Source organism: Mustelus asterias, chromosome 21, assembly GCF_964213995.1.
Source record: "Mustelus asterias chromosome 21, sMusAst1.hap1.1, whole genome shotgun sequence".
Lineage (NCBI taxonomy): Eukaryota > Metazoa > Chordata > Chondrichthyes > Carcharhiniformes > Triakidae > Mustelus > Mustelus asterias.
In genome coordinates this window covers 66068341-66086364 of record NC_135821.1, presented here as the reverse complement: position 1 = coordinate 66086364, position 18024 = coordinate 66068341, and the positions used below count along the sequence as shown (strand labels likewise).

The window sequence follows — 18024 nt, the reverse complement described above, 5'->3', positions numbered from 1 at the left end:
CCCCCAACAGCCCAAGGGAAGTGGAAGAATGGATATGTCAGGAGGTAATGGATAGGTGCAGGAAAAATAGGGTTGTTGTAGTGGGAGACTTCAATTTCCCTGGTATAGACTGGAAATCGCGTAGGGCTGGGAGTCTGAATGGGGAGGCATTTGTAAAATGCGTACAGGAAGGTTCTTTGGAACAATGTGTAGATAGCCCGACTAGAGAGGGGGCTATACTGGACCTAGTACGGGGGAATGAGCCCAGTCAGGTATTCAAAGTTTCGGTAGGGGAACATGTGGCAAATAGTGACCACAATTCTGTTAGCTTTAGGATAGTGATGGAAAAGGATGAGTGGTGTTCCAAGGGTAAGGTGTTGGATTGGGGGAAGGCTAACTTTAATGGGATTAGGCAGAAATTGGCAGCTGTTGATTGGGAGAGGCTGTTTGAGGGTAAATCCACATCTGGCATGTGGGAGTCTTTTAAGGAACAGTTGTTAGGGCTGCGGGATAGGCATGTGCCTGTAAAATAGGAAGGGTAGGATTCGAGAACCGTGGATAACCAGGGAAATTGAGGGATTGGTCAAAAAGAAAAGAGTGGCGTACGTTAGCTCCAGGCAGCTAAAAACGGAGGGAGCTCTGGAGGAATACAAAGAAAATAGGAAAGAACTCAAATGAGGAATTAGAAGGGCAAAAAGGGGTCACGAAATGTCCTTGGCAGACAGGATTAAGGAGAATCCCAAGGCATTTTATTCATACGTTAGGAACAAAAGGGTTGTCAGGGAAAAAATCGGACCTCTCAGGGACAAAAGTGGGGAATTATACTTGGAGCCCAAAGAAGTAGGGGAGATCCTAAATGAATACTTTGCGTCGGTATTCACAAATGAGAGGGATGTGTTGACTGGGAGTGTCTCGGAGGGGAGTGTTGACCCGTTAGAGAAAATCTCCATTACAAGGGAGGAAGTGTTAGGTTTTTTAGGGAATATAAAGACTGACAAATCCCCAGGGCCTGATGGAATCTATCCCAGGCTGCTCAGGGAGACGAGAGATGAAATCGCTGGGCCTCTGACGCAAATCTTTGTCTCGTCACTGGACACAGGTGAGGTCCCAGAGGACTGGAGGATAGCTAATGTGGTCCCGTTATTTAAGAAGGGTAGGAAGGATAACCCGGGAAATTATAGGCCGGTGAGCTTGACGTCCGTGGTCGGGAAGTTGTTGGAGAGGATTCTTAGAGATAGGATGTATGCGCATTTAGAAAGGAATAAACTCATTAACGATAGTCAGCATGGTTTTGTGAGAGGGAGGTCATGCCTCACTAACCTAGTGGAGTTTTTTGAAGAAGTGACTAGAGTGGTTGACGAGGGAAGGGCCGTGGATGTCGTCTATATGGACTTTAGTAAAGCGTTTGACAAAGTCCCTCATGGTAGGCTGGTGAAAAAGGTTGGATCTCATGGGATAAAGGGGGAGGTGGCTAGATGGGTGGAGAACTGGCTTGGTCACAGAAGACAGAGGGTGGTAGTGGAAGGGTCTTTTTCCAGCTGGATGCCTGTGACTAGTGGTGTTCCGCAGGGCTCTGTATTGGGACCTCTGCTGTTCGTGATTTATATAAACGATCTGGAAGAAGGTGTAACTGGGGTGATCAGTAAGTTTGCGGATGACACGAAAATGGCTGGACTTGCAGATAGTGAGGAACATTGTCAGAGGCTACAGAAGGATATAGATAGGCTGGAAATTTCGGCAAAGAAATGGCAGATGGAGTTCAATCCAGATAAATGCGAAGTGATGCATTTTAGTAGAACTAACGTAGGGGGGAGCTATACGATAAATGGCAGAACCATAAAGGGTGTAGATACGCAGAGGGACCTGGGTGTGCAAGTCCACAGATCCTTGAAGGTGACATCACAGGTGGAGAAGGTAGTGAATAAGGCATATGGCATGCTTGCCTTTATAGGACGGGGCATAGAGTATAAACGTTGGGGTCTGATGTTGCAGTTGTATAGAACGTTGGTTCGGCCGCATTTGGAATACTGCGCCCAGTTCTGGTCGCCACACTACCGGAAGGACGTGGAGGCTTTAGAGAGAGTGCAGAGGAGGTTTACCAGGATGTTGCCTGGTATGGAAGGGCTTAGTTATGAGGAGAGATTGGGTAAACTGGGGTTGTTCTCACTGGAAAGACGGAGGATGAGGGGTGACCTAATAGAGGTGTATAAAATTATGAAAGGCATAGATAGGGTGAACGGTGGGAAGCTTTTTCCCAGATCGGTGGTGACGTCCACGAGGGGTCATAGTTTGAAGGTGAGGGGAGGGGGAGGTTTAACACGGATATCAGAAGGACGTATTTTACACAGAGGGTGGTGGGGGCCTGGAATGCGCTGCCGGGCAAGGTGGTGGAGGCGGACACACTGGGAACATTTAAGACTTATCTAGATAGCCACATGAACGGAGTGGGAATGGAGGGATACAAAAGAATGGTCTAGTTTGGACCAGGGAGCGGCATGGGCTTGGAGGGCCGAACGGCCTGTTCCTGTGCTGTATTGTTCTTTGTTCTTTGCGTCACGTCAGTGGGAAGTTACGCCAGCGTCAAACCCGATTGTTAAATAGTGGTGTGCGCAAGACAGTCCTCAGTTCGCAGAGACTTTGGGGTGAGTGCAACAACATTCTGTCACAGCGCTGCGCTGCTCCTGATGCTCTGTTCACCACTCTGCCGGGTCAGGCCAGTTCCTGTCCTCCATCTCCATGTCGAGGTGCTCTTCATGGACAGCTCCGTGCTCCTTGGACCCATAGATCCTCCTGTGTCACCAGCTCGGGTCAGTACTGCGCCTGGGGTTGGGGGGGGGGGTTGGGGGGGGGTGGTACTGGGGTCTCCTTCTCCCTAATTCCACACAGCAGTGTCTATCTAACAGGGCTGTGCTGTGGAACTCATGCAACCCCCGTAACAAAGGTCTGAAGTTTGACCGGGGTTGGAGTGTGAGGTGAGGCCAGGGGGTGTGTTGCCTAATGAGAAAAAAGGGGACAATGTGGAAGGAGGGTTGTGCAAGGTGGGGGGCAGGGTGAAGGCAAGGAGGTGGGTGAAGATGATGAACAATGGAAGGCAGAGGGAAGATTGAGAGGAGTGGAGCTGAACGCCGACAAGGCTGTGGGAAAAGATCACAAATAAGGGGGTCTAAGGGACAACACATTGTTTACTGGAAGGCACAGTAAGTAGCCTCACAACACCAGGTTAAGGTCCAACAGTTTATGTGGTAGCACGAGCTTTCAGAGTGCTGCCCCTTCATCAGGTAGACTCACCTGGACTTTAACCTGGCATTGTGAGACTACTTACTGTGCCTACCCCAGTCCAATTCCTGCCACTCCACATGATGTTTACTGGAAGGGGATACAGGAAGGCTGCAGATGTGCGGGTAGAGGTCTAAGTGGGGCCTGGGTATTTTGCAGGTGATGGGCTAGGGGAGAGTGGGAGTGTGGTTGAATCAAGGAACAGACTTCCTCTTGAGGCAGCTGCCTCTTCCCTCGGGGTTGCTGACATCCTGCATGGTTTGGTGAACACAGTAAGAGTTTTAACAACGCCAGGTTAAAGTCCAACAGGTTTATTTGGTAGCAAATGCCATTAGCTTTCGGAGCGCTGCTCCTTCGTCAGATGGAGTGGAAATCTGTTGGCAGATTTCCACTCCATCTGACGAAGGAGCAGCGCTCCGAAAGCTAATGGCATTTGCTACCAAATAAACCTGTTGGACTTTAACCTGGCGTTGTTAAAACTCTTACTGTGTTTACCCCAGTCCAACGCCGGCATCTCCACATCATGGTTTGGTGAAGGCAGGTGGGCTGGAGGGAGTGACATGCGAGCGCTGGACTGGTATTTAAATATGATGCTGGGACCTTTGAATGCACAAGCTGATGGCGGGCGGACAAATCAGCCACTGGCTCACCAGGAAACTCAGAGAGGAAGGTAATTAATGAGGTTCTGATGTGGGGACCCCACCATTCTGGTTGGTGGGCCACAGCATTTAGTCTCAAAATGAGAGAACTCCATCCTGAGTTTCGACTCCACATGGAATATAATCCTCATGAGCAATTAATAAGCAGAATCTTGACATAGTTTCCTGGATTTTAGCCCTGGATGACATGGTTAAAGCCCTCACTATTTGCAAACGGTTGTTAAAGGGTTAAGTGGAGCAAACAAGCTAAAGTGAAAGTCAAACACATCTGTGCAATGTGAAAGCTGTAAGAAGCTTTTTTTTTCCTTTTTCCCCCATTCCCAAACACTGGGCTGATGAGAAGTTAAAGATGTCGTTATCAAAGTGAGACTGTTACTAAGTGAGTGTGAGATGATGGAGTTGTTGACCATGACGCAGTTAGCAACCCACACACTCTGATTTTCACTTCAACTCGGGCTTTAAGAGGTGAGGCAAGCCTTGCTGAGCATGCTCTGTCACAGCCTGAGTTGAGTGGAAAGGAGCTGCTCATTTCCTCTTGTGTGTTTTTTTGTGTTGCAGCTTCGAGCAGAGGGAGAGACAGAGAGGCGCGAGGAGGAGAGGCGGCCACCCAGGGCAACCCAGCTGCACACATCTGCTGCCTAATGAGCCAGACTGAGGGAGGGAGGGAGCTGTGTGGAGGCCACCCCTCTGTATCCAGCTGCGCTGCCTGACACCCTCCGACCATCATCTGCCACTGATCTGCTGAGGAGAGGGGGAATCCTGGAAGAAAATTCCTCTCACCGCCACCTTCCAGCAACCGAGGAGACAAAATGCGTTCTGATTCCCCTCACTCCTCGGTTACTGCAACTCCAAATCCCAAATGCCCGGCAAAGCGAAGAAGGATTTCTTTCCAGAGCATTTTTCATGGCAAATCCAAAGCCAAGCCGAAGCAGGAAATATCTGTCGCCAGCATCGAGAGCATCCACACAGAAGCGGCAGAGACTGAAAAGAGACTGCATGCATCTGACAGCAAGACAACATTGACATCTTCAGATTCGGCCAGGAAGGTTGGAATCTAATTATCATTTATAATTTGGCCCCATTTTGTTTAGTGAACACTCATTATTAATATTTTTTAAAAGCTGTGGTAAGCGCCCCCCCCCCCAAAAAAAAATGAATGTTGGGAATTGGAAACTTTAACTCAATGTTGTGATCTGGCTCCCACCTTTTTAGTGTTGTCATACCCAGCAGACAGGGTCAGGTTATCACTACAACCTTTTTTTAAAAAATGCAAATAAAGGTGCCTGTCTCATACCTAGTAAATGATATTACCTGCAGACAGGATTGTTAGTTTTGTGTTTTATGCTTTAATTTTGATGTACCACACAGAGACATTTCACGGTGTATAAGTGGTGAGAACCAGTGGCGAATTAATTCCCCCCCCCCCCCCACTTTCTCAATGACCACAGAAAGATAGTGACCACCAAAAAGAACAACAGAAAAGGGTTAAGACCATAATACGTTTCTGTCACCTGCTCAAACATTTCCAGAATAAATGGCAGCTAAAATATTGTAATTATAGTGCTTTTGGTAGTTGGGTAGTTTACTCTGGATTATCATACCACAATACATACTAACTGCTGTTGCTAAAAAATGTATTTTTGCTGCCTCATAACAGACGATGTTAATGAATTAAATTGCAGAGATGGAAGGATGTAACACCACAGTTGGTTCAGACTCAATGCCTCAACATACTCTTGCAACATTTTGTGGAAAAAGCTTGATAGCCAAGGATTCACTCTAGTTTGAGTAACCCAGCTTTTATCATTTTTTTTTAAAAAAAGCACATCATTCAAACAAGTGGTTTTCAAATGGGTGTTGCCCCAGAGAAAAGTGTTTGGCGAGCCATTCACCTGGTGTCTCAGGAATGTCCAATGAATTTTTGTCACAATAACATGTTCAAGATCTATGCCCCATTCAGTTCCATGTTGGGCAAACTTTTTTTCTAAATTTGTTTGCGCACACTTCATCAAAGTAGTACCTTATTAAATATTTTTGGGGAAAAGAATAGAGATACAGCAATGTTTTGAGGTGGCTCTTGATTCTCCAAATTCTCTTAATTACATGACATTCATAATTTCACTGGGAACAAAACCCCTCTCAATTTCTTGTACCCTTCGTTTTGTGATTGTTTCATGTTGACCTTTTTAGGGACAAGAGAAAAAACTATTAAGACCCCTTTTCAGAAATTAATTCGATCTGTCTGCTTTCTCATTGGTTTCACCTCTTTCTCTTCAATCCTTTCTGTTTACAGAAATAAACCAATTTCCTCAGGCCAATCTGCTATTAATCATGTTTTTTCCTAATTTCCTGTATCCTTATACATCCACCTTTTCCCATTGTTAATATTTCTCCCTGACCCTTGAGCCCTTCAAATTTGTTTCTAAGATTTCTAAGATATCATTTCTAAGATTCTAAGAAATTTGGATTGATTTTGTCAATTCCTTTCGTGACCCTGAAAATGTGAATTTTGTTAATTCCCAAGTCTACAATTGTCCAATTTGTTAACCTTTCCTCATAATCTGTACCACTGATTTTATGCTGACTGAATAAGCCAAATGCTGTTTTTACTTCTTGAGATGTACATATATAACTATTGATTTATTAGGAATAAGCCAAATTCTATTCATGAGAGATCATTAGATTTTCCTAAATCCAAAAAAGATTTTATTCTGCGATTCCATACATTTTCCTTTTAAGAAAAATACTTGTGTTCACTTTTGCTGCTCAGATAGTCAGTGATATCTTTTCTAAAATTGGATGACTAAAACTGCGTATAGGACCAGACCCTGCCCTATGCAACAGACAGGGATTGAATGAAACTGATTGAAATAAATTACCTATGTGTCCAAACAAAGCACATCCCTGGAAAAGTGAATACTACAGTATTCTGCTCATATTATAGAAAACATTTCAAAGATGTTCTTGAGTACATCAGGGAGATTATGATGTAGGAGGGGACTAGCAAATAATCTGTCTCAAGAGTTACGTAAGTGATCAATTTGTCCAGCCCTAGTAAGGCTGATATTGTAAGATTTGTGGTCAATCTACAGCTCTGAATCCACGTTGAAATGGGATAGGGCCCCAGTGAGTTAGCTTCAGCATGCTCATTAGGCTACAGAACCAGGTTACAAATCCATCTGTGTGTGCAATTGCACCTGGGATTACGTGAGCTGCTGTGTTACCAGGTGTAGAGCGTAAGTAATAAAAGGATGGCTCAGGGACATGAAGAGAGAATGGCGAATGAGATGGGATTTCTCAGTTTTGTTACAGGCAATGAAAGTCACTGAACCCAGAGGCAGCTTTCTGAAGTGATTCTACTTGCAAATCTGAAATTCTTGCGGTACCAGTTAATCGGGCTGCTGCATTGCTTGCTTACTTCCATTTTTTTGTCCAGAGTATGGGAACACAAACAATAATTATACCCACAGGGATGTGACAGCCAACGCCTTGGCCCTGCTGGGGATTGGCAGAGAGCAGGGGCCACAGTGGAGCTGAAAGAATAGTGTGGGGGGGAAAAAAAATAATTGTGAAAAATAATGAAAGCAACTGAATCTTTTGCATTTTTGGGAACCAAAGGTTAAAATTGAGATATGGAATGTATTTTACATTTTTTAAATGGTCACTGGTAGGTTGATTGAGATTATCAATCGGTGTATTACTGGGGTTTATACTGTAGGACCACCATAATTATAAGAATTTTTTTCCAATTTTTTTTATTGTATGAACAGTTTAAAAACTGTTGCTACCCAACCATTATTACTGCCAGACATCAAGGAGATTTTCAACCCACTGTTCAACATTATGGGCACTGGCGGGGGTGTTAACAGTCATTCCCACAAGTTGCTATAGTCATTCTCGCCCTGTACATTTTCCTATATGGTGGTTAACAAACCTCCTCTACGCCTTCTCTGCTACACACTCAGCCCTCTTAACACCAGCTACCGTTGCTCTTTCCAACCTCAGCCATTTTAGGAATCTCCCTCCCATCCTTGCCTGTTTCAGAATCACAGAATTGCTGCAGTGCAAAAGGAGGCTGTTTGGCCCATCATGTCTGCACCAGCTCTCCGAATGAACATTTCACTTTGGTGCCATTCTCCTTCCTTCTCCCCACCTCCCTGCACATTGTTTCTTTTCAAATAACAATCAAACTTCCTTTTGAATGCCTCGATTGAACCAAGTTCCCAGTCAGTGCATTTCAGATCCTAATCACTCGCTGGGTGAAAAGGTTTTTTCTTATGTCGCTTTTGGCTCTTCTGCCAATTACTTTGAATCTGTGCCCTCTTGTTCTTGATCCTTTCATTGGTAGGAACAGTTTGTCTGTATCTACTCTGTCCAGACCCCTCATGATTTTTGAATGCCTCTATCAGATCTCTTCAGAGCCTTCTCTTCAAGGAAAACAGTCCCAGCTTCTCCAATCTATCAACATAACTGAAGTTGTTCATTCCTGCAACCATTTCCATGAATCTTTTCTGCACTCTCTTTACTGCCTTTCCATCTTTCCTAAATTACGTTGCTCCAGTTGAGGCCTAACTGGTGTCTATACAAGTTCGACATAACCCCTTTGCTCTTGCAATCCATCTCCCTACTAATAAAGCCTAGGATGCAAAAGTCTGTTAGATTTGTTTGTAAGATATAAAAGTCTGAGGACACGTACCAATCGACTCAAGAACAGCTTCTTCCCTGCTGCCGTCAGACTTTTGAATGGACCTACCTCGCGTTAAGTTGATCTTTCTCTACACCCTAGCTTTGACTGTAACACTACATTCTGCACCCTCTCCTTTGCTTCTCTACGAACAGTATGCTTTGTCTGCATAGCACGCAAGAAACAATACTTTTCACTGTATACTAATACATGTGACAATAATAAATCAATTAAGATACTGAATCCTTTATTATCTGCTCTCTCAAACCTGTCCTGCCATCTTCAATTACACCACATGTACACTTGGGTCCCTCTGCTCCTGCACCCCATGTAGAGTTGTACCCTTTGTCTCTCCATATTCTTCCGATCAAAATGAATCACTTCACGTTTCCCAACTTGACCTTCATTTGCCACCTGTCTGCCCATTCCACCAACATGTCTATGTCCTTTTGAAATTTTACACCATCTCCCTCACAGTTTACAATGGTTCCAGGTTTCATATCATCCAAACATTTTAAAATTCTGCCTCATACACCAAGATTGAGGTCATTAATGTAAATTAGAATAAGCAAGGGCTCCAACCCTGGGAAATTCCACCACAAACCTTGCTACTGCCTGAAAAGCATCCAGTAAGCACTACTCTCTCTTTTCTGTCACTTAGCCAATTTTATATCTATGTTGCTACTGCCCCTTTTATTCCATGAGCTTTAACTTGCTCACAAGTCTTTTGTGTAGCACTACCTCAAATGCCTTTTGAAAGTCCAAGTACACCACATCAACAGCATTTCCTTCATCTATCCTGTTAACCCTTCAAAAACTCTAGCAAGTTAATTAAACATGATTTTCCCTTCCATGCTGGCTTTCCTTAATTAAGTCACATTTGTCCATGTGACCATTAAATTTTGTCCCAAGTTATTGTTTCTAGAAGTTTCCCCACCAGCAAAATTAAACTCTCTGACCTGTAGTTGCTGAGTTTGTCTTTTTATACTTTTGTAAACATGGGTGTAATGTTTGCAATTTTCCAGCTCTCTGGCATCATCCCTGAGTTTAAGGAAGACCGAAAGAATGTGGCCAGTGCCTTTGCAATTTTCACTCACTTCTCTCACTATGCTTGGATGCATCTCATCTCGTCCTGAGGCTTTAAGCAATACCACATCCTTATCAATTTTAAACCCTCATCATGATTGAATTACCTCCTCTTCCAGCCTGAGTAGCATCTTCCTCCTTGGAAAGACAGATGCCAATTATTAATTTAACTATTTAATATTCGGTTATGGGAGCTATGCCCCCTTGCCTTCATGTCTCAATCCACTTTTTGGTCCCTAAGTAGCTTACTCCTCCTTTTACCATCTTTTTTACTATTTGTATGTCAATAGAAGATTTTGGGATTCCCTTTTATGTTAGCTGCCAGACTCTTTTCATACTCCCTCTTTGCTTCTCTTTGCTTTTTTACCTCCCCGCTCAACCTTCTATATTCAGCCTGGTTCTCAGTTATATTTTCCACCTGACACCTGTCATTAACACACTTTTTCTTATTTATCTTATAAATTTGTCATCCAGGAAGTTCTGGATTTCATTGCCCTACCTCTCTTTTTCGAGGGAATATGCCTTGATTTTGCCCGAACCATCTCTTCTTTGAAGGTAGCCCGTTGCTTAGCTACCCATTTTTCCCACCAACCTTTGATTTCAATTTATTTGGCCCATATCCATTCTTACTCCATTGAATATGGCTTTGCCCCAGTTAATGATTGTTCTATTACTTGGTTGGCATGGTGTTTTATCAATGGGAGATCCATAACCCAATGACTGAGGATGATTTCCACAATGTTAACCACGTGGAGAATGCTCCAACCATCATAAAACCACACAAAGTGAAATGGTACAAAATGTCTGCTACTTTCTGAAAAGAAATATCTTATTCTCTTCCATTCCCCGCTTTAAATCTCTCCATGTTGCAAATCACTTTTCTGCTGATGGAACTAGCAAATGACTTGGCCACAGGTTTCTCCCCCTGCCGTTAGCTAAATGACCCCGAAGTGCTGCCTGGGAACATCCTAGCTGATTCCTTCATTCAATTTTCTTCCTTGCCTGTGGGGTTTTCCCTGATAGCTGAGCGAAGACTAGAAATTATCCACACTGCTGTGCTGCCTGATATTGTATTCAGAATAAACCCTTTAGACGAAGGTGAATGGTATGTTGGCCTTCATAGCAAGAGGATTTCAGTATAGGAATAGGGCTGTTTTATTACAATTGTACAGGGTGTTGGTGAGACCACACTTAGAGTATTGTGTGCAGTCTTGATGTCCTTATCTGAGGAAGGATGTCCTTGCTATACAGGGAGCGCAGTGAAGGTTTGCTAGGCTGATTCCTGAGATGGCAGGTCTGTCATATGAGGAGAGACTAAGTCGGTTAGGATTGTATTCATTGGAGGTTAGAAGAGTGGGGGAGGTTTCCGATGGAATCCAGAACTAGGGGTCATAGTTTGAGGATAAGGGGTAAACCTTTTGGGACTGAGGTGAGGAGAAATTTCTTCAGCCAGAGGGTGGTGAATCTGTGAAATTCACTACCACAGAATGTAGTTGAGGCCAAAATGTTGTCTGATTTCAAGAATAAATTAGATATAGCTCTTGGGGCTAAAAGAATCAAGGAATATGGGGCGGGGGGGGGTCAGAATATTGATTTTGATCAGCCATGATCAAAATGAATGATGGAGCAGGCTCGAAGGGCCGAATGGCCTACTCCTGATTCTATTTTCTATGTTTACTTGTGAAACAGTTTCGTTTGTTAATTTATATTTAGATTCTTTCCACCCCTCCCCTCTGGGTTGAAGAACTGATAGGTCATCAGCTGTAGCATCTAATGGGAGCAAAAAGCCAAGTCAGCCAGACAAAGGAAGCGAAACAATTTATTCATAATTTTTATGAGATGGAAGTATATCGCAAAGTCTCACCAATCGGTCCAAAATGAATGCATATTCCAGATTTATCGGAGAATTATACCGTTTGTATTTGTTGTCTGGTCGAAGTGATGAGACTGGTTTATGCAGAGTAACATTTCAAAGACCTTTGTAACATTTTCTTTGTGAACATGAGTCAGTAGAAGAGGAGCTAGATAACCTGTTTTGGAATTCACTTCAGAGTTCTAGAAATGAAAATGACTTTGGAAACTCTGTGGAAATTAAACTGCTCAGAGGGACTTTACTAAATCCTCTCCGGCACACTTCGTCGTCATTTTGACCTGTTTAAAATATCGATTTGCTGATCTTCCAGACATTTTTCAGTTGTCCAAAGATCACTAGTGTTGAGTTGGTTAAAAACAAAGGGGTGGGTTATTGCAGCGCTGTCCCCCACACCAATGAGCTAGCAGCAATTAGTACCCTGGCTGTGAGTTTTAGTTCACCCGGAGGCAGCACATTGCTTGATTGTGTCCCATCAGTAAGGCTTTCCATGGTCTACTTCAGTTGTTGATTTCTCAGAGTTTGAGTTACTTTGGAGGATTGATCTAATGACACATTTGCCTTTCTTTCACAACAAGGTGTGGGTTCCAAATACAAGTTAAACTTTCCAGAAAAGTCATTCACTGTGCTGCATTTCTGAACACAATACGTTTGGCGTTGAACTTGGGAAGGGTGTGGCAATCCTACTGCTGCAGCTATAAAGTACTGGCTTGGTTCCCAAATAACAACAGAGTTCAAATCTTCCTCAACAATAATGTTTTTCTGCTCCCAGCTGGGCAACTACAATCAACAGGACCAGTCATGCTCTGGAATATTAATGGGCCCTTCCTCCTTCGTTTTTTAATTCTTTCACGGTGATGCGCGATTAAATCACTCGGGAGGCTAGATTGTACCCGGGAAATAAAGGCTTTTATTACTAACAAGAATGGAGCACACTATATACAATACAATCCCAGACTAAAGGGTCACCAGGCAGTGCAGTGACCTTTATACTTCCCCAGGTAGGCGAAGCCAACTGGAGTGTACCACAGAACAATATCAACAGGTAGAACAGCCCAACCCTAACCCCAACAGTGACAACACTAACATACCTACAAACACCCATAGTGCTGACCGTCCATGGCTCAGCACTCATAGTGGTAACCAACTATGGTTCACCACACACGGGATGTGGGCGTCCCTGGCGAGGCCAGCATTTGTTGCCCGTCCCTAATTACCTTTGAACTGAGTGGCTTGCTGAGGGCAGCCAAAGTCCGGATTTGAACTCTGCTGCTATTTGGTAGGGGTTTTTTTTTTACAACAATCATTCACAGTTGTCACCACAGGGACTGGCTTTGTATTCCATTTTTTTTTATTGATTGAATTGAGATTCCACAGCTCCCATGTTGGGATTTGAACCCTTGTCCCCAAGGCATTAGCCTGGGCTTCTGGATTACTAATCCAGTGACATTGCCACTACACCACTGCTTTTTACATTTTTCCAATGCCGCTTTTCCAAGATTCAACTTTGACTTTTTAAAATCTTAAATAAAATATAATCAAATGAAATGGAACTGATACATAGTGGGTCTCAGATTCACACGATGTACCAGTGGGGCCGGCGGGGTCACGGGCAGTTTCATCAAAGGGATGGGTTTTGAGGAGGGAGTTAAAGATGGAGAGTTGAAGGGAGGGTGTTTTACGGAGAATGGAGTTGAAGTCTCTTCTATTCGTGATGGGCCACAGAAAGGGGAATGCACCAAAAACTAGAGTCGGAGGATTAGAATAGTCATGAGGTATCTGGAGCTGAAAAGTATTTCTGATATAGGAGAGGGTTTGGACCATGGAGAAGTTACAAGTGCAAGAGTTTAAATCTAATACATTGAAGATGCGACACCAATATAGATCAACGAGAATTAGCAATAATAGGCAAACAGGGCTTGGTGAGAGAGAAGATTATTTGAATAAATTTAAGTTGGTGGAGGATGAAGGATGGAAAGCCAGTGATGAGATTGTTGAATATTATGTAAATAACTTGGAAATGGCTACATGGAAACAGGTCATCCAATCAAATCAGCCTATGTTGATGTAATCCTAACACCATGTGCCTGGTGTATTTCCATCAACCTTTATCCCTCCGTCCTTCAATCACCTACCTGACTCCATCTCAAAAGATGGCACAATCTTTCTCTCAGTTATTGATTTGAGTAGCATGTTTTACCGTGACAAGACCAATGTCCCTCATTCTACACCCCTTCGTCATTGGTAGCCACATCCTTACCTATTTTTAAATGCCTCTATCAAATGAACCACGAATCTCATAAATTATAATTAGTTAATTGTGGAGGTGACAAAAACCTTTATTGGGTTTTCAACAACGGCGAAACTGAGCAAACATGAGAATAAACATTTTTAGTGATGGGTAGGACATAGGGTTTAAAGCTCAACTCAAGTTTGCACAGGGTTTTAAAAAATTCTTTCACAGGTTTCAGATGCCGCTGGCTAAGCCATCATTTGTTACCCCATCCTTAATTGCTCTTGAGAAGGTTGTGATGAGTCGCTTTCTTGAACCACTGCAGTCTTTGTGGTGTAGGTACACCCACAGTGCTGTTAGGAAACAAGCTTCAGGATTTTGACCCGGCAACAGTGAAGGAACGGTGATATACTTCCAGGTCAGGATTGTGAGTGGCTTAGAGGGGAACTGGCAGGTGATGGTGTTCCCATGCAACAACTGCCCTTGTCTTTCTCAGTGATAGAGGTTGTGGGTTTGGAGGGAGCAGTCGAAAGAGCCTTGGTGAGTTGCTGCAGTGTATCTTGTAGACATTACACACGGCTGCCGTAGTGCATCAGTGGTGGAAGGAATGAATGTTTAAAGTGGAGAATGGGGTGCTGATCAAGTGGGCTGCTTTGTCCTGGATAGTGTAGAGCTTCTTGAGTGTTGCTGGAGCTGCACTCATTGAGACAAGTGGAAAATATTCCATCACACTTCTGATTTGTGCCTTTTGAGGGGTCAGGAGGTGAGTTACTTGCCTCAGAATTCCCAGCCTCTGACCTGCCAAGGTTTTAAACAGTTTGACACACTGACTGAGAAAAGGGCTGGAGTTAGCAGCAATAGAGCAGGATTTGTACCCAGGGATATAATGGTGCAGGTCTCCAGAGGTGGGGTTAGTCAGAGAAAAAACTCTTACAGTTAATTTCCAATACTGGGATCAAAATTCATTCAAGGTGGTCCCACAGGATTCCTCTCAGATATTGCCAGGAGTTACACAGCCACCTGTGCCACCAGCTGCTCTGATTTCTGAATATAGTTAATGAACTAAGTGTCACGTCACAGTCAGTCTTCTGCATCCAATCAGTTTGTTCCCCTATTTTGTTTGACACAATCTCATTTTGATTGGATGGGACCTATCAGGCAATGCTGGCTTTGTTAACTTTCTACCCAATCCGTTGGAAGTGTGAGGTTGAGGCAGCTGGAGACAGGAGATACTGTGTTGAAACCTCTCGAAATAAATCCAACAAAACCTGATGATCCTACTTCATACCCATGTTCGTCCAGGTACAAAGCTGCTGTGCCACTGTGGGGAGGTGTGAATTGAGAGTCCATGGAAGAGAGTTGGGCAGACTTGAGCATCTTTTGATGATTAATTTTTGGAATGATGCAGGCAGAAATCTGGAGCAAGTTATGGGGAGAAGCAAGAAAAAGATAGAGATCATTACATAACCATAAATGGTTATGAGGCAACACTGCTGAATCTTGGACAGTACAGTACCTGTACTAACTTCATCAGAGCTGCCAACATTAAGGAAATATTAAGACAGTGAATGATCATCATAAAGAATGAGGGAGCTTTTAAAACCATTGAGAGCCATGAAGCTTTTACTTGACAAGCAGAAGAGAGACACCTGCCAGATCTAGTGTCTCCTGATACCCATCATTGCATAAAATATGATTTTTCTTTGGATTAATAAAAACCTTTGGGCATTTTTATCTGGGCAAGTGAAAGCTATATGGAACTACTATTACTGAGCGCAAAGGAAGTGTAATGACAATGCATATCTAACAGGAGCAGTGCAAACTCACAGATATATAAACTTTCCATGCTCACAGTTTAAAAACTAATTAGGTACAGCAACATAATCTCCATAAAATGTAATATTACATATTGGCTTTCTGTATGACAGCATTGCAAAGCAATGTTAATTCATACCAAATTCTCCAAAACATCCCTTCCTTGCCTTTTATGTAGTGCATGTTTGGTGTCATCATCATCATCTCTTGCTGGGAAATAGTTTGTGAATTTGAGGTCACAGCTGCAATGGTCTTGCTGATTGACACCTGAACATAGTCACAAATTGACCGTGAGTGACTGGAAGTGGTGCATGTAATTCCTGTGTGGTATATGAACCAGCCTTGTTCATATTTCTAATCTTCTTTTGCCCAATGATTGTTCAATAAAATCCTGAATTTTGGTGGATACCTTTCACATTGATACATTCATAAGGTATAAAGCTGCCTTGTCACAGTGTGCTTTGAATCAGTTTGATGATCACACTATAGATGGAATCGAGAAAACCTTGCTTAAAAAGTGTGTTTTCTGAAGATGCATTGCGCATTAGCTATTCTGTATTTTTGTTCCCTCTGGATTCCCCTTTCCTCTTAAAAGCTATTCCCTCCTGGAGTACTGTTCTTTGAGCTCCCATTCCACTCTGTTGCATTGTTGAAATGACCATTCTTAATGTGTCATCATGGGCAGAGAGAATTGGGAGTGACTGAGCTGTGAGAAGGGGGGGGGAATCACAGCTAAGGCTTGTGCTCTCTGTACCTATTATCCACCCACACCCACGTGCACATTTGCAGCAGGCAACAGTTAATGTTACCTGATTTGAGAGTAGGAACCCTGGTCAAGTATTTTTTCCCTCTCTAAACATTGATGTCAATTACAATGCCTGACTTGTTCTGATTGAAATCAATTAACTGAACATACACCTAAAACCCAGGGCCTTCCCCTTGTTCTGGATCAGTTCCACTCTCTGGCCTATCCATTTACCATTGAGCCATTGGAGGAATCTGTAAGCCAGCAGAAACAAAAATGAATTTGTTACGACTGAGGCAATTGTTGAGTCGTGGCAGCATTTTCTACTTCCTTAATCCAATTCATCTGTTTTTCTTGTTCAAGGTATCATCAGGTTTTCTGGAATGTCCCCTCTGTTTAGTGCGTCATCCGCAGGAGAATGTGCCCGAAATCATGACATGCCACCACCGCTCCTGCCTTGACTGTTTGCGCCAGTACCTGCGCATCGAGATCACAGAGAGCCGTGTGAACATCAGCTGCCCCGAGTGCTCAGAGCGACTGAATCCATACGATATCCGGATGATACTGAATGACCAGGCGCTGATGGAGAAGTACGAGGAATTTATGTTACGTCGGTACCTAGCTTCCGACCCTGACTGCCGATGGTGTCCTGCACCAGACTGTGGGTATGTGCTTCTTCTTAAAAGCAATCTGGTTACTTACAGTATGATCTCAATTGATGGAGGTGTTCAAGGTCATGAGGGGCCTACACAGAGTGAAGATGGGGAGAAACTTCCCTTTGGTGAAGGGGTCAAGAACCAGGGGACGTCAATTGTAAAGTGATTGGTAAAAGAATCAGAGGTGAGATGAGGAGAAATTTGTTTGGCAAAGTGAGTGAATCGGACCTGGAATGCACTACTTGAACATGTGGTGGGGATACAAAAAAGTGTGGCTTTCAAAAGGGAATTGGATAATTATTTGAAGAGAAAAGTCTTGGGTAGGGGGTCTAACAGAGAAAAAATTGGGTGGTCGTAGTAGCTAGACTTGTGCCAGAAATGAACGGTTCGAATTATGATGAAAAATGGTAAACTTTTCCAACTGGAACCAAGAAAACTAATGGTGATGGGGAAGTTAATAGATTTACAAAATTATGTAAGTTTTTCAAGGCTAAATAACCAAAGGTCAATTGTACTAACTGGCAAATCAGCAACAAGAGAAAAAATGAAGGGAGAGGTTTGAATATTTTTCTCAAAAGCCATTATTAGAACATGGAAATGTTTGACCCAAAACTCAAAAGTGGCGTCATCGTTAGCAGGGAGCGTGCAGCAGCATCAGTAAGATTCGGAACAAATATTTAACTTGTTGTTTAATGCTTTTTAGAGGTTAGTTTGTTTTAGTGATTGTTATTTAACTGCTTAGCTAAGAACACAGTGTTGTGTATAAATACATATAGGTTGAGCTATGGCAGAACAGCCTGCATGTCTGGACTGCAATATATGGGAGTTTGTGGATAGCGAGACTGCAGTTAATGTGTGCGCTTCAAATCTCTCCGACTTTGAGTCATTGAGCTAGAGAGACTGGAGAGGGATGAATATCTGGGCAGTTTGTTCCAGAGCTTGGCCATACCTCACTGAGCTCCAGCAACAGCACCAGTGTGACCATGGGTGTACTGAGTAATGGTAAGACACTGACCGTATC

At 43.3% G+C, this 18024-nt stretch overlaps 1 protein-coding gene across 1 annotated transcript in view; it reads left to right on the top strand.

Annotated features, from left to right (window-relative positions):
- Positions 1 to 4472: 4472 nt before the first annotated feature.
- rnf19b (ring finger protein 19B) overlaps positions 4473 to 18024 on the top strand; it is a 38199-nt gene continuing 24647 nt past the window's right edge. The window contains exons 1-2 of the mRNA XM_078238073.1: positions 4473 to 4960; positions 16711 to 17012. Of these exons, the coding sequence (XP_078094199.1) occupies positions 4724 to 4960; positions 16711 to 17012 (539 nt within the window). The 5' untranslated portion in view covers positions 4473 to 4723. The remainder of the gene's footprint in view (positions 4961 to 16710; positions 17013 to 18024) is intronic.